The sequence below is a fragment of the Babylonia areolata genome, chromosome 25 (genome assembly GCF_041734735.1).
Source record: "Babylonia areolata isolate BAREFJ2019XMU chromosome 25, ASM4173473v1, whole genome shotgun sequence".
Lineage (NCBI taxonomy): Eukaryota > Metazoa > Mollusca > Gastropoda > Neogastropoda > Buccinidae > Babylonia > Babylonia areolata.
Window position 1 is genome coordinate 11,424,716 of NC_134900.1, and position 22,990 is coordinate 11,447,705.

The 22,990-nt window shown below is 42.5% G+C and overlaps 1 protein-coding gene across 1 annotated transcript in view; it reads right to left on the reverse strand.

Annotated features, from left to right (window-relative positions):
* Nucleotides 1-22,602, reverse strand: part of LOC143299636 (intraflagellar transport protein 122 homolog) — a 40,513-nt gene extending 17,911 nt beyond the window's left edge. Inside the window, exons 1-21 of the mRNA XM_076612936.1 lie at nt 22,457-22,602; nt 21,599-21,829; nt 21,143-21,219; nt 20,686-20,819; nt 19,832-19,911; nt 19,249-19,324; nt 18,509-18,700; nt 17,149-17,287; nt 16,237-16,295; nt 15,295-15,438; nt 14,806-14,943; nt 13,182-13,346; nt 12,320-12,439; nt 10,135-10,253; nt 9,467-9,620; nt 8,628-8,789; nt 7,652-7,818; nt 5,492-5,663; nt 3,782-3,884; nt 1,525-1,665; nt 679-776 (exon numbers count right to left, since the gene is read on the reverse strand). Coding sequence (XP_076469051.1) covers nt 679-776; nt 1,525-1,665; nt 3,782-3,884; nt 5,492-5,663; nt 7,652-7,818; nt 8,628-8,789; nt 9,467-9,620; nt 10,135-10,253; nt 12,320-12,439; nt 13,182-13,346; nt 14,806-14,943; nt 15,295-15,438; nt 16,237-16,295; nt 17,149-17,287; nt 18,509-18,700; nt 19,249-19,324; nt 19,832-19,911; nt 20,686-20,819; nt 21,143-21,219; nt 21,599-21,829; nt 22,457-22,515 — 2,730 coding nt within the window. The 5' untranslated portion in view covers nt 22,516-22,602. The remainder of the gene's footprint in view (nt 1-678; nt 777-1,524; nt 1,666-3,781; nt 3,885-5,491; nt 5,664-7,651; nt 7,819-8,627; nt 8,790-9,466; nt 9,621-10,134; nt 10,254-12,319; nt 12,440-13,181; nt 13,347-14,805; nt 14,944-15,294; nt 15,439-16,236; nt 16,296-17,148; nt 17,288-18,508; nt 18,701-19,248; nt 19,325-19,831; nt 19,912-20,685; nt 20,820-21,142; nt 21,220-21,598; nt 21,830-22,456) is intronic.
* Nucleotides 22,603-22,990: the final 388 nt, after the last annotated feature.

A 22,990-nucleotide genomic window follows, 5' to 3' on the forward strand; every position in this document is an offset into this window, starting at 1 on the left:
AATATAACAGTAAATGCAGTTTGCATATAATTAGGCTTCATTTTTTGTTTTTTTGTGCCCATCCCAGAGGTGCAATATTGTTTTAAACAAGATGACTGGAAAGAACTGAATTTTTCCTATTTTTATGCCTAATTTGGTGTCAATTGACAAAGTATTTGCAGAGAAAATGTCAATGTTAAAGTTTACCACGGACACACAGACACAGACACACAGACAACCGAACACCGGGTTAAAACATAGACTCACTTTGTTTACACAAGTGAGTCAATAATCAAAATGCTTTCAAAAATATTTCCAAACTGTTCCCCCAAAACATGTTGAGAAGGGTGTTGGCACCTCTCACTCTTGTTTCCACAGGAGTTCATTGGCTCCGGAGACCCTCAGGACAAGCAGCTGCTGATGACCAAGCAGGCTGACTGGCCCAAGAGCAGCAACGAACCCAAGGCAGACACACACACACACACAGACAACCGAACACCGGGTTAAAACATAGACTCACTTTGTTTACACAAGTGAGTCAATAAAGTGAATCTTTCTTCAATGTCTTTTAACATTTAAGAGCAAAAAAAATCAAGAAAAAGAGACAAAAAAAGAAAAAAAAAAGGGCAAACAGACACAGAAAGGAAAAAAAAAAAGCTAAGGACAGACCAGCAGACAGAAAATGACCGGTGAGCTTACCACATGTCTGTAGATGGTGTGGTAAATGTAGTAAGTCTCTGCTTTGGTCTGGAAGTCGTGGAACTTCTGTAACATCTCCTCCTTCTTCTTGGACTCCTCTGCTTAAACCAATAACAACACTGTGCTTATTTTGAAAACACACGAAAAACGTCCGAGGGACAAGAAACAAAGTTCAACAATTAACTCACTCAGTACGGCCAGTCCTCTCTTCTCCTCTACACAGACCCCTCGGATGTCCAGTGGGTGTCTGAATGACCCAACCTTTAGCTTCCGTCGTCAGAACTGTGGTAGTCTTTGTCAACATTCACCTCTTCAGTGTAAGAGTGTTCCGCTTGCAATATTTTGATGATGGTAATTGGGATGAAACGCTGTTAACATTGTCTCTTTCGCCGTTCGTATGGAGAGAGTTAAAGAATACTTACTGTATTTTTATTGCATACTCAAACCAATTCAGTCCCAAAGTAAAAAAACAACCACCAACCACCAAACCACCAACAAAACAAAAAATAAAACAGGAATCGTGTCAGTGCATATGCTTACAACCCAAGAGCATTGTTTTCCCACCATATGTATGTTTGTGTGTGCATGTATGTTTGTATGTATACATATATAGTTTGTTACATGCAATGTACTCAATACACACACTTTTCAGAACAGATTCATTGTAAAGTGCTTGGAGCAAAATCATTTGATGTTTTGCTTTCTAAATAAACATCGTTATAATCTTCATTTTCATTATAAATCACTGTGATGATGATAATGATGATTAACATATACACAGCAAGCATACAACAGCAGCAGGCAGCACACACACACACACACACACACACACACACACACACACACCTCTGGCAATATCCAGGCACTGCATGGACAGTTTCCAGAAGTAGTAGCCGGCGTCGTCAAAGCGGTTCTCCACCACTGCGTTGACGGTCAGCTGTTCCAGCACTTTGACCGCCTCCTCCTGCAGGCCTGCCTTGTGGAAGGCTGGCAGGGAAAATACACGTCATGCCCAGTGTTACCACATTTTTTTCTCTCCTCAGTTCAGTCGAACAGCGTGTCTTTGGGCACGTAAAACCTGGCAGAACCCATCCCCCTCCAGGTCAGATTTTCTTCTGACGGGCGCAATAGCCGAGTGGTTAAAGCGTTGGACTGTCAATCTGAGGGTCTCGGGTTCGAATCACGGTGACAGCGCCTGGTGGGTAAAGGGTGGAGATTTTTACGATCTCCCAGGTCAACATATGTGCAGACCTGCTAGTGCCTGAGCCCCCTTCGTGTGTATATGCAAGCAGAAGATCAAATACGCATGTTAAAGATCCTGTAATCCATGTCAGCGTTCGGTGGGTTATGGAAACAAGAACATACCCAGCATGCACACCCCCGAAACCGGAGTATGGCTGCCTACATGGCGGGGTAAAAACGGTCATACACGTAAAAGCCCACTCGTGTGCATGCGAGTGAACGCAGAAGAAAGGATTTTCTTCTTGGGGTTTACTCCCCACATGCGGCAGGAAGTTCTGGGGTTATATGGTTACCAGCAGCAGAGGAGAACCTGTGACAGGAAGAGCTTTGCCAAAAACTCAGGCCATATCCCGCCGACCACCAGAGACGGACAGTGTTGTGATGCCTTTCAACAATGCAGCACCCCCCAACCACCAAAAAAAGGTTTCAGGACAAGTGACAGTTGACAGTGACAGTTCAGTCACCTTTAGTGTTATCAGATTATTATGTATTATTTCTGTCACCCTGACATATAAGATTATTGTCTGTTACTTCTGCCACCCTGTGTGTTATCAGATGCTAGATGGGCGCAATAGCCAAGTGGTTAAAGCGTTGGACTGTCAATCTGAGGGTCCCGGGTTCGAATCACGGTGACGGCGCCTGGTGGGTAAAGGGTGGAGATTTTTACGATCTCCCAGGTCAACATATGTGCAGACCTGCTAGTGCCTGAACCCCCTTCGTGTGTATATGCAAGCAGAAGATCAAATACTCACGTTAAAGATCCTGTAATCCATGTCAGCGTTCGGTGGGTTATGGAAGCAAGAACATACCCAGCATGCACACCCCCGAAAACGGAGTATGGCTGCCTACATGGCGGGGTAAAAACGGTCATACACGTAAAAGCCCACTCGTGTGCATACGAGTGAACGCAGAAGAAGAAGATCAGATGCTGTCTCATCAGTTCTGTGACGCTGAGGGTTACCTGATTTTTCTCTCGTTAAATCAGTCATGTTCTATCGGATTTTTCTCTCATTAAATCAGTCATGTTCTATCACATTTTTCTCTCATTAATTCAGTCATGCTGTGTGTTATCAAATATTCCTCTTATCATTCAGTCACACTGAGTGCAACCACATTTTTCTCTCATTGATTTCATCTCGCTAAGTGTTGGCAGATTTTTCTCTCATTATACAGTCACCCTGAGTGTTTACCTGATTGTTTTCTTTCATTCATTTTTTTCCTTCCTTAGTTTCAGTCACCCGAGTGTTATCAGATTTTTTTTCTGTTTCTATTGGTTCTGTCACCCTCAGGGTTAACAAATTATTCTCTGTCAATTCTGTCACCCTGAGTGCTATTCAATTATCTTCTGTCAATTCTGTCACCCTGAGTGCTATTCAATTATCCTCAACACAAGTTACTACAATGCAACATACTGCTGTGCCCACACAACAAATACAAGCTTCTGATCCTGGGTCCAGCCCACACCCCTGTGCCCTTCTTCACTCCCTCCACACACTCACACACACACACACACACACGCAGTCACACACACACACACACTCACACACACATGCTCACACACACACACTCACACACCCACACACACACACATACACACACACACACACACGCTCACACACACGCAGTCACACACACACACACACACACACACACTGCACATTCCAATCCAACTATCCAAGCAATAAAACAAGTAAAATCACATGCTATAAGTTTCAGTTTCACAAAGGAGTCAAAGCATACAAACTGATCCGTACATGGTACATCACATCTCCCCCCCCCCCCCCCCCTTTTTTTTTTTTTTTTTTTTTGAAGGGAGCTGCCTGACTTTAACCCCACATGTGGTACGAACAGACAGACCCACCTTGCTGCGCTTCTTCAAAGCGGTCGTTCTCAGCCAGCCACTGGGCGTAGGGCACGTACACATCTTCCTTGTGCTCAGGGTGTTTCTCCACCAGAGTGAACGCCTGCACAGCAAACACACACGCATACAGGCATACATACACACAGCCACATGACGCACAAACACACAAGTCACAATTCACGGTTAAGTATGTGTAACTAAATTGTATTTTGTATTTGTATTTCTTTTTATCACAACAGATTTCTCTGTGTGAAATCCAGGCTGCTCTCCCCAGGGAGAGCGCGTCGCTACACTGCAACGCCACCCATTTTTTTGTATTTTTTTCCTGCATGCAGTTTTATTAGTTTTTCCTATCAAAGTGGATTTTTCTACAAAATTTTGCCAGGAACAACCCTTTTATTGCCATGGGTTCTTTTACATGCGCTAAGTGCATGCTGCACACGGGACGTCGGTTTATCACCTCATCCGAATGACTAGCGTCCAGACCACCACTCAGCTGAGCTGTGATTCGAACCAGCACGCTCAGATTCTCTCGCTTCCTAGGTGAACGCATTACCTCTAGGCCATCACTCCACCTGCATGTCTTCTGTGTTGATTTCTTTCTTTGTCTGAAGAAAAAATGTTTGTAATTTTCTACCAAGTCAACAAAGTTCTCGTATTTTTATTTCTGTAATAATCACTGTCTTCTGTGTTGACTGTTTCTTTGGCAAGTCTGAAGAGAAATGTCTGTATTTTACCAAGTCAACAAAGTTTCTTGTATTTGTATTTCTGTACATATCACTGTCTTCTGTCTAGATTGTGTCTTTGGCAAGTTTGTATTTTGTACCAAGTCGACCAATTTCTCATGGTTGTATTTCTGTACATAACACTGCCCACTAAATTATGAGAGTCAAATCTTAGTTGTTGAGAACTCAATGGCGGAAAAGGATCTGATACAAAACAGAAAGAAGTTTGCTACTTCAAACACTCAACTGTTGGCCGCCGTTCTTTCTCTGTTTCTGGACCTTGTGATTGGAATGAACTTCCTTTTTCGCTTCGTCAAGTCTCCACACTCAGCTCTTTCAAGTCTGGCCTTAAAACCCACCTCTTCCCAAAATAGCCTCCCTTGCCTGCCCTTTCTTGTCTTTAGTTTCTACAGTATTAGAGTTATGCATGCGTGTGAATGACTGGTGCGAAAGTGCTTTGATTTGTCTCTGCACAAGATCCAGCGCTATATAAATACCATTATTATTATTATTATTATTACTTTTGAGAATTTGAGCATATATCTAAAGGAATGTAAGCTATATAAGTATCCATATCAATCAATCAAAAATAAGGTACTATATAAATTATTATTATTATTAATTTCTATTAAAATTATTATTATTATTATTAAAATTAAGAAGTGTCAATATCAATAAATTAATTTCTATTAAAAAAAAAAAAAAAAAAAAAAAAGAACAAAAAGGATAGACCCGGACAATGGCAAAAGAATTCTCTCCCTGGTGACAGCCACCCCATCCCAAGAAATCATATGTAGCGTAAGTATGATACAATTCAAAACAATGCAATACAACACAAACAATACAATACAACACAACAAAAATACACAACAGAAAATTTCTCTCCAATCACTAGAGAGAGAGGGCCCACCCCCCCAACCCCCCACCCCCCCGGCTCCCCCACCCCCCGGCTCCCCCACCCCCCGGCCCCTGCCCGAAAACTGACATCTTCCCAGTGCTTGGCCTCCACCCGCATGGCGATGAGGGACTTCATGTCGCCCATCTTGGTGTAGACCTCGGCGGCGAAGCCAAACTGCTCCATGCGCGCCAGGTGCTTGGCGCACTGACCCAGGGCCTCCCGATCTGCCTTGTCCAGCTTGCGGGCCAGGTCCATCATCCTGACAACCAACAGTACAAGGCAGCAGCACGCTCTGTAGGGGGGTGTGGTGGTGGTGTTTTGGCAAAGATGGGCATCAAAACGTTTTATCAGTAATAGCAGTTATTAGTAGTTGCAGTGTTGTTGTTATTTTGTTTAGACATCCATACAAGAAATGTTCTTCCTAAAAGGAAATTTTCTATCTAAAATTGCGTTTAAATAACATACTTACCGTGACCCAACTAGTGCAGACTCCAGCAAGGGTCTGATTCCTGTCCTGTGCAAACTACTACCCACCTATGCAGAGAAAACGAAAGTAGCTACGGCCGATAACCTCCCAAAGTAGGTTACCTCCCCTGTGCATCCCTGACTAGCGCCCTCTTTAGACATCCATAAAACTGATTCAGAAAGACATGCACCCCCGAAAATGGAGTATGGCTGCCTACATGGTGAGGTAAAAACGGTCATACACGTAAAAGCCCACTCATGCACATATGAGTGAATGTGGGAGTTGCAGCCCACGAACACAGAAGAAGAAGAAGAAAGACATGCATAATTTCTATTATTTAGGGAAGACATGCGTAACACTTTTTTTATATTGATTATCATCATTTAGGAAGATCATGTTTTTATAAAACATTATTGTTTTGGAAAGATATGTATAAAACTTAATATTTAGGAAAGACAAGCATAAAACTTATTGTTTAGGAAAGCATAAACCTTATTGAAATGTATTAAGACGACGGGCGCAATAGCCGAGTGGTTAAAGCGTTGGACTGTCAATCTGAGGGTCCCGGGTTCGAATCACGGTGACGGCGCCTGGTGGGTGAAGGGTGGAGATTTTTATGATCCCCCAGGTCAACATATGTGCAGACCTGCTAGTGCCTGAACCCCCTTCGTGTGTATATGCAAGCAGAAGATCAAATACGCACGTTAAAGATCCTGTAATCCATGTCAGCGTTCGGTGGGTTATGGAAACAAGAACATACCCAGCATGCACACCCCCGAAAACGGAGTATGGCTGCCTACATGGCGGGGTAAAAACGGTCATACACGTAAAAGCCCACTCGTGTACATACGAGTGAACGTGGGAGTTACAGCCCACGAACACAGCAGAAGAAGAAGAAGAAGTATTAAGAGACATGTATAGGAATTATTATTTAGGACAGACATGCCTAAAACTAATTGTCATTTGGAAAAATGTTCTGTCTCTTCAAAGGAATCTTTCAGTATGACTGACTTGTTTCTGGCAAATATGAAAAGCATCCACAATGAAAGCATAAAAAAAAGAGACAGATATAGGGGTCTGATTCCTGTTCTATGCAAAGTACTACTACTCCACTCAGGTTGAAAAAACTGAAATCTGCTGCTGCGGCAAGTGACCTTCCGTAGAACATTTACCTGCCTCCCTTCTGTGTGCTTATGCAGCAATATGTTTGACAACAATAGTTTTGACCGGAGGAAGCGAAGGAAGTGGGGGAGGCGTCGGGTTGGTGTTGTTGAGAGGGCCAGAAATAGAGAGCCCAGAGTGTCCGCGAATCGATTTGGATCGAGCCTTAATTTTAGCCCGATATCCCAATCGAACCGTATAATTATGTGACCTGGTTCGAGACAAAATTTGACAAAAAAACAAGAACGCCAGAGAATCGACAGACAGACAGAAAATACGAAAAAACTTAACTGTATGGAGAGCACAGGAACAGGAGTCATAATGGCTGCTGGAAAAAGAGGGCGCTAGCCAGCGGGACAAAGGGGAGGTTACCTACTTCCGGGAGGTTATCGGCCGTAGTTTCGTTTTCTCCGCATAGGCGGATAGTAGTTTGCACAGGCAGGAATGTCAGACCCCTGCCGGAGTCTGCACTAGTTGGGTCACGGTTAAGTATGTGTAATTAAATGAATCTTTTAAGTTCAGGAAAATGAGCCGTATTTCTCTTCTCCACACACAACGACAACATCAACAAACAAACAAAAAACACAGAATGCACTGCAGCTGACGTAACAGCCACTCACATGTCGGGCCAGCCGTTGTCACCGATGATGTCGATGGCCTTGACATACTCCCCGGCGGAGATGTACATCTCGGCGGCTGCCTTGGGTTCGTTGCTGCTCTTGGCCCAGTCAGCCTGCTTGGTCATCAGCAGCTTCTTGTCCTGAGGGTCTCCGGAGCCAATGAACTCCTGTGGAAACAGAGTGAGAGGTGCCAACACCCTTCTCAACATGTTTTGGGGAACAGTTTGGAAATATTTTTGAAAGCATTTTGATTTTTTTTTGGTTTTGTTTTAACACTGACCCTCGGTCGCAGCAGCCTTCATACGTTTACCAGCAAGGCTTACACACGATGCTTACCTGTAACAAAGTCAAAATCTGTTTTGAGAGGCTGATTGTTATTATTTACTGATTAACACTATCGTTTACTGATTAACGCTGTCTTGAAGCGTCCAGTCTTCTTGGTACTGTAGGCAGGTTGTATGTGACATGTGGTTTATGCTACATGTCTTCATGTTTTACATTTATTTGCTTATTTATCATCATTGTTGCCTTTTTTTTTAATTATTATTACTACTACCTTTTTCTATATTATAATTATTATTTATTTATTTATCTATGTAAGCTTATCTATTATTTATTCCCCTTTTTTTTCTTTCCTTTTTTTTCTCAAGGCCTGACTAAGTGCGTTGGGTTACGCTGCTGGTCAGGCATCTGCTTGGCAGATGTGGTGTAGCGTATATGGTTTTGTCCGAACGCAGTGACGCCTCCTTGAGCTACTGAAACTGAAACTGAAACTTATGCTACATCTTGACAGCAGCCCACTGAACTTAAAGATGGAGGTAATGGTGGAAACAAGCAGATGTGATATGCAGCTTGATGAAAGACCAGTCTCTGGAACTAAAGCGTTCAAACTGCGCTGTATTTTCTACGGCACATGCCGATCATTTGTCACCACAATTGCAAAAGTCCTCCCAGGCTTGTGTTCTCCCCCACGCACCTTGGCGTACTCGAACATGCGCAGGTCTGTGTACATGTTGAGGGCCTTCTGCTCACTGTTAGCCTTCTTGTACAGCTTGGCCGCCTCGTGGAACTTGCCCTGGTAGCTGTAGACATCAGCCAGGAACACCACGTTGTCTGTCTCCCCTCGTTTCTTCCTTTCCTGCAGCAAAACATGGCATGCTTCTTACATCAGAGCTTGGTATTAGAAGTGACACAGAATGGCATTCACTTTTCATGAGAACTGTTTGTACTGGTACAGTCATACAAAAAAAAAAAGGATGCTGTTTTGTCTAATAAAGAGAAATAACACCAGAATTTTTATTACAGAAATTTTTTAATTTGCATCGTCCGAAAAGGAAATTTTCTTCCTAAAATTACGTTTAAGTAACATACTTACCGTGACCCACCAGTGCAGACTCCGGCAGGAGTCTGATTCCTGTCCTGTGCAAACTACTACCCGCCTATGCGCAGAAAACGAAAGTAGCTACGTCCGAAGTAGGTTACCTCCCCTGTGCATCCCTGATGAGCGCCCTCTTTTTCCGGCAGCTATCTTGACTCCTCATCCTGTGCTCTGCATACGGCTAAGTTTTTTTTTTTCGTATTTCTGTCTGTCTATCGATTCTTTGACACTCATGTTTTGTATCTGATCTGAATTTGTAGTCAGTAACTGCTGCTTTTATGAAAACCACTGCTGGTGGAAGGAGAGGATTGGGCCCCGCCTTCCTGAAGCTAAGCCCTAGACACACAGTGGATATGAATTCACCGGCCCCATGATGGCTCTTAAAAGGCTACGGGACCTTTTGACCCACAACCTTTTAACTGCTTGGCTCGACTTGCCTCGATGGTGTGAATCAGCTCCAAGTAGCGCAAGTCCCGGATGCGGATGAAGGCCTTCTTGGCGGTCTCGAAGTCCAACCCTTCCAGGGCCTCGTGGGCCAGAGCTTCCCAGTCTCCTTCTGTCACCCCCAGGCAGGCGATCTGGTAGGCATCTCTGTGGACATGATAATGATAATAATGATAATGGACCCCCCTACTCCCCCAAAAACGGAGTATGACTTCCTACATGGTGGAGGGAAAAAAAACAGTCACACACGTACAAGCCCAGTGAACATGGGAGTTGCAGCCAACAAATGAAGATGAAGAGAATAATGGATGGCATTTGAATAGCTCATTTCTCTAAGTAAATTTAGTCTCAGTGCAATCACCCATTCACAAACAGCCAGGCCTGAAAATTACTAACCATACTCAACCATACACACACACACACACACATCCGTCTGATATGACTTATAATGGAATGACGTTAAACTGAAGACTACTACTACTACTACACACACACACACACACATACACACACACATGCACACACATATGCACGCACACATACACACACACACTAATATCACTTCAAGTGGAAAGACGTTAAACTGAAGAAGACACACACACACACACAACAAAACAAAGCAAACAGCCTTTCCTACAGACACTGCCTAAACCAAACTAACCTGAACATCTTCTTCTCCAAGTACTGGTACATGGGGGCTGACTGGGGCACATCCACAGAAGACATGGCGTACACATGCAGGCAGAAGATCTTGGAACCCGTGAAGCCCACCACGAATCCCTGCAGGAAAGAAAGACATGAGAGAGAAAAATAAACACAGGATCCATCACTGACGAACTGGTGTGGACAATACCCCCACAATTCCCTGTAGGACAGCAGAAAGAGAAGTAGAGAGAGAGAAAGATCAAAAAGGATCCATCATTGATGAACTGGTGTGGAAATCACCAACACAAATCTCTGCATTGATGAACTGACATGGAATGGAAAACACCACCACAAATCCCTGCAGGAAAGAAAGACAAGAAAAAGAAAGATCACACAGGTTCCATCACTGATGAACTGACATGGAAAACACCACTACAAATCCCTGCAAGAAAGACAGACAAGAAAAAGAAAGATCACGCAGGTTCCATCACTGATCAACTGACACGGAAAACACCACCACAAATCCCTGCAGGAAAGAAAGACAAGAAAAAGAAAGATCACACAGGTTCCATCACTGATCAACTGACACGGAAAACACCACCACAAATCCCTGCAAGAAAGAAAGACAAGAAAAAGACAGATCACACAGGTTCCATCACTGATGAACTGACACGGAAAACACCACCACAAATCCCTGCAAGAAAGAAAGACAAGAAAAAGAAAGATCACGCAGGTTCCATCACTGATCAACTGACACGGAAAACACCACCACAAATCCCTGCAGGAAAGAAAGACAAGAAAAAGAAAGATCACACGGAAAACACCACCACAAATCCCTGCAGGAAAGAAAGACAAGAAAAAGAAAGATCACACAGGTTCCATCACTGATCAACTGACACGGAAAACACCACCACAAATCCCTGCAGGAAAGAAAGACAAGAAAAAGAAAGATCACACAGGTTCCATCACTGATCAACTGACACGGAAAACACCACCACAAATCCCTGCAGGAAAGAAAGACAAGAAAAAGACAGATCACACAGGTTCCATCACTGATCAACTGATATGGAAAACACCACCACAAATCCATGCAGGAAAGAAAGACAAAAGAGAAAAAGATCACACAGGTTCCTTCACTGAGGAACCAATGTGAAAAATACCACCACAAATCCCTGCAAGAAAGAAAGACCAGAAAAGGGGAAAGATCACACAGAATGCATCATTGATGAACTGACATGAAAAATACTACCAAAATCCCTGCAGGAAAGAAAGACAAGAGACAGAGAGATCACAAAAGATCCCCAACGAATCCCTGCAGGAAAAGAAAAGATCATTTAGGATCCATCATTAATGAACTGACAGGCAAAATACCTACAGGTTCCTACACCTAGGCTGGTTTGATGGAACACTATGAACTAAATGATCATGAACCTTGATGTCATTGATGATGGTCCGATGTGTGGAGATGCTAAAACCCTAAAACTTTGTGCGTGTGCATGTGTGTGCGCATGGGTGCACAAGCGTGCATGCATGCAGCACATTGATATGGATACTTATATAGCGCCTATCCTCAGTCGGAAACCAAGCTCTAAGTGCTTTAGAAACACGGGGTCATTTACTCAACAGGCTGCCTACCAGGGTAAAGCCGACTGATGGCTGCCATGGGGCGCTCATCATTTGTTTCCTGTGTCGTTCAATCATATTTCAGCACGCACACATACACACTCAGACAAACATGTGACATTTTACGTGTATGACCGTTTTTGTTTATTGCCCCACCATGTAGGCAGCCATACTCCATTTTCGGGGGTGTGCATGCTGAGTATGTTCTTGTTTCCATAACCCACCGAACACTGACATGGATTACAGCATCTTTAACGTGCGTATTTGATCTTCTGCGTGCACATACACACAAAGGGGGTTCAGGCACTGGCAGGTCTGCACATATGTTGACCTGGGAGATCGGAAAAATCTCCACCCTTTACCCACCAGGCGCCGTCACCGTGATTCGAACCCGGGACCCTCAGACTGAAAGTCCAACGCTTTAACCATTCGGCCATGTGTGTGTAGGAGAGAAATCCTTTCACTCAATCCCTCCCATCCAAATGCACACAGGGAAACAGGCAGTACAATGGTATTGTAATTGTCTGTCATTCAGCATCTCACTCTCTTTAGCCTGGTTCACATTCTGTCCGCTGTACCTGCAGTTTCTGCTGATGGACAGGGAAGTTGCTGGCCTTGATGTTGAGCATTCCATTGCCGGAGAAGCACAGCATGTCTTCATAGCTGGTGTTCCAGGCTACACTGTTGGCGTTGGGTTCCTACAAGTGGAACAGTGATTTGTATTAAGTCTACTGAGTGAAGAAACTTGTATCATATCTCGCACACATATATATCACATACTCGAGGAAAACACTATTTGGGTGTGTGTCAGAGTGTAGGAATCAGACCCCTGCCAGAGTCTGCACTCGTGGGTCATGGTTAAGTATGTGTAATAAAAACATTATTTAGGGTGTGTGTCAGAGAGTGTGTGTGTTTGTGTGTGTGCATGTGTATGTGTGTGTGTGCCTGTGCATGTGCTTGTGATTGCATGTGTGCGCACGATGTTTCTACTCCAGTCAGATCTGGATCACGATTCTAAAATCTTGACAGCATCAACAGACATTAGAATCTCTGAGGTTTTCCTGTACCAGATCAGCTGTGGTTTCTAAAAAGAAATTTGTTTCCTAAAATTACCTTAAATCTAACACCGTGACCCACTGGTGCAGACTCCGGCAGGGGTCTGATCCCCTGTCCTGTGCCTACTACCGAAATAACAAAATAATGTTGCGACTATTTCTCTCCCTTTGTGTAAATTACCTCCCTTATGCGTACATATTCACCACCCTCTTTTTCCTCTTTTTCAGTTGTGGTTCCAAAATTCTTTTTTCTTTGTTTTTTTGTTGTTGTTTTTTTCTTTTAGAACACTTTATAACAAACCCTCATGTCCTGACGGTCAGAAAAAGAGACCCGACAACCACACACCATCCACCAGCTCTCAGAACTGCCCTGACAAAAAGGTACCTGGAAGAGGAGGTCTTTGGTGGCCAGGTCGTACACCAGACAGATGTTGTGCTCGTCCACCACCGCCAGCTTGCCCCGACTGCAGCTCAGGTCCAGACACCGCACCGAGGTGTTCTGCTTCAGCAGCAGGATGGGGAACGGGTTGTCTGCGAAGATCTTCATGATCTGCAAAAACCATCAAAAGCCAATTGCTGGAGGTGTCATTTACTAAACCATCAAGCCAGTTTTTTTGGGGGGCTATCATTTACTAAACCATCAAGCCAGTTTTTTTGGGGGGCTATCATTTACTAAACCATCAAAGCCAGTTGTTGGGGGGCTATCATTTACTAAACCATCAAAGCCAGTTGTTGGGGGCTATCGTTTACTAAACCATCAAGCCAGTTGTTGGGGGGCTATCGTTTACTAAACCATCAAGCCAGTTGTTGGGGGCTATCGTTTACTAAACCATCAAAGCCAGTTGTTAGGGGGTATCGTTTACTAAACCATCAAGCCAGTTGTTAGGGGGTATCGTTTACTAAACCATCAAGCCAGTTGTTAGGGGGTATCGTTTACTAAACCATCAAAGCCAGTTGTTGGGGGGCTATCGTTTACTAAACCATCAAAGCCAGTTGTTGGGGGGCTATCGTTTACTAAACCTCAAAGCCAGTTGTTGGGGGCTATCATTTACTAAACCATTAAAGCCAGTTGTTGGGGGGCTATCGTTTACTAAACCATCAAAGCCAGTTGTTGGGGGCTATCGTTTACTAAACCATCAAGCCAGTTGTTGGGGGGCTATCGTTTACTAAACCATCAAGCCAGTTGTTGGGGGGTATCGTTTACTAAACCATCAAGCCAGTTGTTGGGGGGTATCGTTTACTAAACCATCAAGCCAGTTGTTAGGGGCTATCGTTTACTAAACCATCAAGCCAGTTGTTGGGGGGTATCGTTTACTAAACCATCAAGGCCAGTTGTTAGGAGCTGTCGTTTACTAAACCATCAAAGCCAGTTGTTGGGGGGTATTGTTTACTAAACCATCAAAACCAGTTGTTGGGGGGCTATCATTTACTAAACCATCAAGCCAGTTGTTAGGGGCTGTCTTTTACTAAACCATCAAAGACAGTTGTTGGGGAGGCTATTGTTTACTAAACCATCAAAGCCAGTTTTGAATAAACACTGGCATGCATCCTGGAGGGTCTATGACGATCATGACAACAGGAAAGAAGTGAGCAAAGATGTTGATAATGTAAATGAAATAAATGTTTTATAAACAGTAGAGGTCATTTTGTAGTCGGTGAAGTCGTCATAATCTCTGGGGAACTAATCTCAAATTTTCTCATCAGTATGCACTTTTTTTCTTTCTTTCTTTTTCAAATAAAATTGATGGAAAAATTCAAGGCATAATGGCAACTGTAAGATTTGTCACAAATAAGTAACAGGTCTCAGATATGCAAAAGACTCCAGAGTCAACTTGATTTCTTCAGAAATGGGAGTCCAAATGCAATCTGAAGATTTATCAGAGCAAAATTATCGAAGGAAACAGTATGAAGCTTCTTTAATGACTAATATAAGGTGATATCAAACAGTGGATGACCTCAAGATGTGATATTTAACAGTGGATGAGCTCAGGGTAAACAGCAGACAGTACCTGTCCATTTTTCAACCCAACCAGCAGCCCCTCTCGCCCTGCCGGACCACCGATGACCTTGATGTAACGGATGAGTGACTCCATGATCCACTCCCTCTCCTTCACACCTTGGAAAGACAGACACTGCAGCCGTTTTTCCTGCAGAATAAGGAAAACGCGAAATTTGTTTTGTAATATCGCTTTCATCGTCACCATTCATGACAACATGATGAAAATCAATATGGTTGTTCACTTTTTAAAATATGGAATCACAAGGCCAGCTCACTGTACCACTTTTTAACGTCATAAGATAAATTAAGAAAATAAACACTTGACACTTAAGTTTTCTGAGTTATTACATCTTTGAATAACCAGCGCCTCCACAAACTGTCACAAAGATTATGCAAGCATATGACACGCTTTAAACACATCGACAAAGGTTAAGCACGATCCATCGTAACAACCTGCAGCACACATTTCTCCCTTGACCTGCTGTGCATGTGTCCTCACCTGGCACAGAATGATGTGCTGGGAGCAGACCACCAGCAGATTACACTCAAACTTCTTGTTGATCTTTTCCTTGACGCGGTAGTGCATGTCTGCCATGTCATCAGAGTAAAGCTCGTAGACAACAATCCTGTCGGGCAGTTGCACCTGCCAAAAAAAAAAAAAATTATGGCAATGTTAAGTGAGGCAACTTTGCCTTTTTGTAACCTTGTTTCATCAATAGGTTTTATAGCTTTGAAGGAAATCTGAACTCAATTTCAATGTATACGACAGTCAGTCGTGTCCGACTATGACCATCAGAACAGCAGAGAAGGCAACTGCTGTTCCGACATTTGTTTGGGCTAGAATTTGATTATAGTGGAGAGTGTCTTGCCCAGGTTACATCCCCACTCTCTTGGCGAAGAGGCTTTTAGGACAGTCGGCGTTGGGATGGTTCCCAGATGCCAACTAGCACCCAAGGCTGCAGCACTAAGAGCCAGTGCAACTTTGCCTCCTAGTTTGAGAATCATAGTCCTTCAAAAAAGACTTAAGCTGTAAATGATTTCCCACTGACTGGAGAAACCATTGATAATACAGCTCTCACTTTGCTGCTGGCCCAAATGTAAACTTATGTCAATCTGTGATACAAGCCGAGTGTTGGTGCCTGAAAGCCAATGTACTGGTCTTAATTCGAACAAAATGCAATGCAAAAACAACAGACAAAAAGTGAAATGAATAAGAAGGTTAAAGTAACCTGAGATTTATCACTTTCTGCTGTCAAGAAAGCACACACATATACATAAACATGCACACACACACACACTCACATACACACACAAGTAACACACACACACACACACACATCCAACTTCACACAGAGAGACACATGAAATCTAAGAGACAATGATGGACCAAAAGCGAAAAAAAAAAAAAAATGGAAAGGAGACAGAATGTGAGTGTTCATACCGCCAGTCTGTTTCTGTAGATGGCAATCTTCTTCACCAGATCTCGACACTTGATCCGCACTGCACATTTCAATTACAATAATAAGAATAACATGCAGCACATTTATAAGAAAGTATTCAATAGTCAGTCACAGAACTGATGTACTTGATACTCTATTCTTTTAAGACAGAATGTTAATGTTAGTCAATTCAGAATGTCACAGCATTCCTGCAAAAAGATATAAAAAAAGGGGGGGGGGTGAGGGGGAGGGGAGGGGAAGACTGCATACAGTAAACAGAAAGTAAAAAGAAATAGATGTTTTGCTGTCTTATACTGATGTCTGTTTTTGCTTTGGGGGGTTTCCCCCCTTTCTTTTAGGGGCAGGGAGGGAGGGTGGAGGTGGAGGAAAGGCTGGGTCTATGTATGGAATAGAAGAGGGTAAGAGTTCTTAAAATTCATTTCCTTTTGGTTTGGGGTTGTTTTGTTTTGTTTTTATCTTTGAATTTAACACACCTCCCTCCATTCCAGCTCCCTTCCACCTTACCCTTCTTTTGATCCACCACAGCAGGTCGTTCCTTCTTTTGTTCTAACAGTAACAGACAGTTGTTCCTTATTTCTTTTGTTCTACCACAGTCTGCAATTTTTTTCCTTCCTTCTTTCGTTCAACCATAGTCTGCAGTTTCAGTAGCTCAAGGAGGCGTCACTGCGTTCGGACAAATCCATATACGCTACACCACATCTGCCAAGCAGATGCCTGACCAGCAGCACAACCCAACGCGCTAAGTCAGGCCTTGAGAAAAAAAAAAAGAAAAAAAAAATTAATTAATTAGTCTGCAAAGTATTCCTTCTTTCTTCCATTCTACAGCAGTCTGCAAGTCATTTTCTTCCTTTCTTTAGTTCTACCACAGTCTGTACAGTCTGGTGCACCCTTACCTTTCTGGTCGGTGATGAGGTGCTGGATGATCACATCGGTCATGTTGTCCCTGTAGGCGTAGCGGTCCTTGTACAGGCCATGCACTGTGCTGAACATGAGCTGATAGAAGGCCAGAGTTCCATCCTGGCACCCCACCGCCTGTCAACGCAGATTACAAAAGTAGAAGATCGCCTCTTATTCATTACTTACTTCCTACCCAATATGCGTGTAGGGCAGCAGCAACAAAGAACCGCTACTCTTGTTTGGTTGGGCCAGTATCTGAATAGTACCCCTAGTGTGTTCCAAGGTCTTGAGTTCTCTTTCGATCATGACCAGTGCACTCCCCCCCCCCACCCCCCCCACACACACCCTCCCCCGCACCCTCCTCCACAAAATTATGACAAAAGGGACTTAATGAATGTTTTATTTCCCCCTAATACTTACCCGACTACAAATTTAAAAAACAAGAATTTTGTTTCGAAAAAGGTCAGACAACTGTCTAAACAAGTCTGTGAGCTCAGTGGCGAAGGCTGTGGTATGGGATGTTATTCCATCTGACAGACGAGAAGAAGGAGGCTGTTATTCAGGATGAGTCTGGACTGCAGTTGAACCCCCAGTTTTACTTTTCTTTATTTTTCCCCCCATCAATTAGTTTGGTTCTCAAATGGACTGAGTGTTAATGGTAGAGTGGTAAGGTAAGAGGTTACAAAATCATTCTTATGGTGATTTACAACCTTCCTCAGTTTTAACGCTGCATGAAATCACACACATACACACACACATTCACAAACATGCACACATGTACACACAAACATGCAAACTCACGCCTGTGATCACTTCAAGAAAAATGCCAATGATGAATATTATCACAATTTTTTTCAGTTTGACTGGTTTTAGAAAATACACCCATGAAGCAATACATTAATTTGAATACTTGTGTCTTAAGTGATTTTTTTTTTCATTCGGCACTTTAGCTTCCAATATTCTATTACTTTGTTTTTTTATCCAAAAGATATTTTCCTTCTGAAGTTTGTGTGTGTGTGTGTGTGTGTGTATGTAAAGAGAGAGGGGAGAGAGAAAGAGAGAAAGGGAGGAGAGAGAGGGAGAGAGATGGAGAGAGAAGGAGAGAATGAATTAACTTTTTTTTTCAAGGGAGGAAAACAATAAGGGAAAATGGAAATCAAAAATCTTCTTTTCATCCTGCCCTCATAAGATGGGGGAAAATATAACAAACATTGATTGGGCCCTGCCGTCCCGGTTCTGTGTGTGTGTGTGTGTGTGTGTGTGTGTGTGTGTGCATGTGTGAGTGTGTGTGTGTGTGTGAGTTTGTGCAAAACTTTAAATCAATAACATAACTTCCCATTCTTTCCCCTCACTTACCACACAGTTGGCGTCCGGCTTGACGGCACAGCACCACACCCACGACAGCTGTTCCCCAACGACACCCAGCTTCACACCTTCCTTTGTGTGAAGAGTGCACTGCTTGTTGGCGCCCCCTACCACCACATACTCCCCCTTGGAGAACCAGTTGAGGCAGGTGGGGTCGTAGCCGAGCGCTCTGTCTTTCCCGATCTGAAACGGAAGGTGTGCATTGATTGCTTGTTTAAAGATGTGTGGACTTTGGTTTTGAACTTCTGTGTACATTCGTGTGTGTGTGTGTGTGAAGGGGGAGGGAGGGGAAAACGGGCACTATTTGTGCATAACTATGTTTGTGAAGTCGTGTGGTGCACAACTGCATTTTGCTTGTACATGTGTGTGTGTGTGTGTGTGTGTGTACACCTGGGTGTGTGCAGATACGTGCTCACACATGTGTAATGAGCGTGTATATGTGTATGTTTGTGTTCAAACGTGTGTGTGCTCATACACATGCAATGAACGTTTATAACACAAGTACACTTGTGACTGTTTGTTATTGCACACAGATATGATGAGCTTGTAACTGTGTTACAATTTTCTGTACTGCAAACATGTATTTTGTGAAGATCTTTCAATGTATGCAAAGCATATGTATCACCTTGACCTTGTCAAAAGATCATTTCTGCTATGATCTTTTTTTTTATAATTTCAATGAAAAGAAGCCCTCCCCGTGACACACACACAGACTGACACCTGTGACCAACCTGTTTTCCTGACAGCTGGTAGAAGGACATACGCTGAGCCCAGTCAGCCACTGCCAGCACATCATAGGGCTCGTCCCTAGCAAGGTGAAAACAAAACAACATGTACCAGAACTCATTCCTCTTCTGTCATATTCACCACCAAAGACTATTTGATAAAATATTGCTTGCATCATCAGCAACATCAACTATGGTTTGCAGCATGAAGAGAGAAGTGTGCTGGAAACTGCTTTTATCAAAACTGTTTGGACAGTTGACATATGCTGTGTATATACGTGAAAACATAAAAATTTCCATTACCAGCTTTAAGAATTAAGACTACACTAAGGTCACTTTCTGATAAACTGGGGGGGAAATGGACAAATGGACAGATTCAGTACCTTGTTTAGTTGTCAAACTGAGAAACCAGATCTACATTATATGCATTATATTATTCCTGCTCCACAACAGCATAAAGTAATATTAGTACAAGAAAAAGGACTTGCATTTTACCAGAATAAGTTCAGATTTCCAGAGGCAAAAAATGAATGAAGATCGTCCACAAAACAAAATCAAGCAAATACCAAAATACAAACTGGATACACACTTGTTTGGATTCCAGGAAAGAGACCAAATGGGAGCCAGGTCAGCCTGAGGTCGCTCAATCTTCACTTTCTCCTCTCCAGCCTGAACAATATAACCAAAAGGAGGAGTCTGTATTATGCTCCATGTTTGGTGATACATATACTTACCATGTCAAACTGATGCTAACTAGGCCTATCGGTTTGCTCTGCTTGGCCAAATTTCGCACAGCTAACAGTGAAATGACAACCCGTCTTGCCCAGTCTGCTCTTAGTCAATCAAATGCCTCTAAAAATGACAAGCGCTGAATCATTCCTTTGGTAAACTTATATGTTTCTGTGACAAAACAAAAGAGATGAAATACAGGAAAACCAAACAGATAAGTGTCATTAGTCAGAACATCCATGACTAACTGTACAACAGACTGCATATCAAGCAAGCTTTACAGTAAATCACTAAATGTCACTGTCATAATATCTTTTGCATAGCTGTTTGCTGGATATGTTCCTGTTTTATAACCTGCCAAACGCTGATACTGATTATTAAACTGAAACATTAATCATGTGCTTACATACATATACGCAGATGATTGACACACAAGCATAATATGCGAACACTTATCTCAAAAGTCTTTTAACCAGCTTTGAACTGTTAGCATTCAAACAAGGGACATCACACAGCCTGCATAAAGAAGTTCAGTGTCCAGCCCATTCGGTTTTTGTTCCCATTAAAATTTATTGTAAATTTGATCCTCACACGGACAAGATCTCTCAAATACAGACATACAGACATAAAGCAATGACAGCTTTCTTTTTAAAGGACATATAATACAATAACAAAAGACTGAACATGGATCAAAACAACCACAGGCAAACACACCTTGTTGCGAATGCTGACCAGACCATTGTAGAGGCCCAAAGCCAGGTACTGTCCATCGTTTGTCCAGCTGCAGCAGGTGATGCGACTGCTGACCTTGTGTTTGGACACAGATTTCTGTTCTGGGGACCACAAACCTACACAGAACACAGCCGCGTTACACCACAGTCAACCAACAGTTCTGAAATGGTGCTTTACAGAATACTGAAATGCTGCTGCTATTTTTGGCAACAATGATCTGTTAAAAGTTCCATACGTAATGTCTAATATAGAAGATTTCTTAACAAGGGAGGCATTAGCAACTGGAGAAGATAGTATTTCAGAATGTTATACAGTCTATCATTCTAGAAAATGACACACAAAACTAAACAACAACAAAACCATCACTGTTGTTGTTCGTGTAATTGCAAATAAACCACCAACAAAAATTAAAAGCAAATATGTTATATCTAACACTCACCAAAATCACTGACAGCACAGCTGGCCAACTGATGAGTCACTGGGTTGTACGACAAGCACTGTATGGCATCATTGTGTCTGTAAATGAAAACACCAAGATATTGAAATTACCATTTGTGAACAATAATCTAGCAAGTAATCCTTTTCAATGAATTCCTTGATATCAAATGTATGGATGAAAGTTTGGTCTGAAATAAAAGTCTCATAAACAGAGGGGGATATGATATTGTTACAAGTTTTAGATACTTGAAAATGAAAATACACATCAACTAGAGTTAAAGGAGTATTACCTTGTATTTGACAACTTATTACCTTTCAGCCAGAAATATTTCTTTTAATTATAATTCAAATAAAAACTGGATAAAAGCTGAAGAAATGTATGTTTCACCCAATGATACATAGAAGAGACCAAACCCTTGCCAGCATCATACACCCCAACATGATCAACATGTCTTACGTGTACTTCAGAATGCCCTCAAGCTTGTTTGTCCAAATGATGACGCTTTTGTCTGCTGAACCTGATGCAAAACGTTTTCCATCCTTGGCGTAGGCCACACAGTAGACAGTCTCTTTGTGCCCCTTGAGAGGCTGAACCATAGTTCCATCATTAGCATCATAGACAAGCACTCGGTTCCCAGCAGCAACTATCAGCTGACTGCCATCTGGTTTGAAGCACATTCCCCACACACTGAAAGAATAAAGATTATTGGTCATGATTACGTCTCATCCAAAAGATTATTTGATCTGTATGTTACTTTGGTGATGCAGTTTTGTGTGACAGCTTTCAAATGTGACGAGTGATATAAGTTAGTTCAAGCATATTTCAAATGCAAACTCAAAAGATGGTGGTTATTACTGACAAATGTGTGTGTGTGTGTGTGTGTGTGTGTGTGTGTGTGTGTGTGTTATGCATACATATGCATACAAGTTGTGCCCATCATTTTTATACTGAAAAAGCCAAGCAGCTTTATGATTTCTGTCAGTAGTATGTGACTTGATATATATGTTTCTTTTTTTTCTTTTTTTTTTTTTTTGGTTGATAAATACAATGTTGGAAAAATACCCTTCAATATTGCAGGATCTGTGACTGACAAAATACTTCTAAACATAAATATGCGACAGCAACTCATCTTGTAAAGGAGTTGTGATTGGAGAAATATTATGATGATCTGATTAGGAAATTTTGACAATTACATATGTTCGCAGATCCAGTCGCTGAAAAAAACCATGATCAATGCAGTGATTGAAGAAGAGACCAAAATGAATGATTTTGTCAGAACATAAACTATGTTATGATAAAAAGTAATAATCATACCATTGATCAACTTTATCCCTGTCCACCACTTTGTCCACCCAAGTAAGTATGGCTTTCATTGCGTTGATCTGGTTCCGTAAACAACAAACTATAACTGTTCGATCAGCACTTGGTTACTGGCGGCGTTCTTAGTTGATGGAATTTACCGGAAGACGGCAACAAGGCATGCGTCAACTGCATCAGAAATGTGTTGTCTTTTCACTGGAACGAAATCGAATTACATGTTTCCGGATCTGGATCTGGTCACAGACACTAATATCTCATTCTAGTGTCTGTGATCTGGTAGTGTACGTCGCAGACGCCACTTCTGGCGATATAGACGCGACGGAACCAGGAGGAAGCATGTACCTAGCAGAAAAAAATAGGCAGAGAAGGACCTAAAGAAAACTGCCGGTCAACCCTGCCGTCGGCCGGTCAACTGACTGATTAACTAAGACCATCAAAACACCCGCGGTTCGGTCCAGGCCCCACTTCCAGAAGCAAGATTATTGAGAGAAAAAAAAAAAGAAAAGAAAGAAAGAAAGAAGAAGAAGA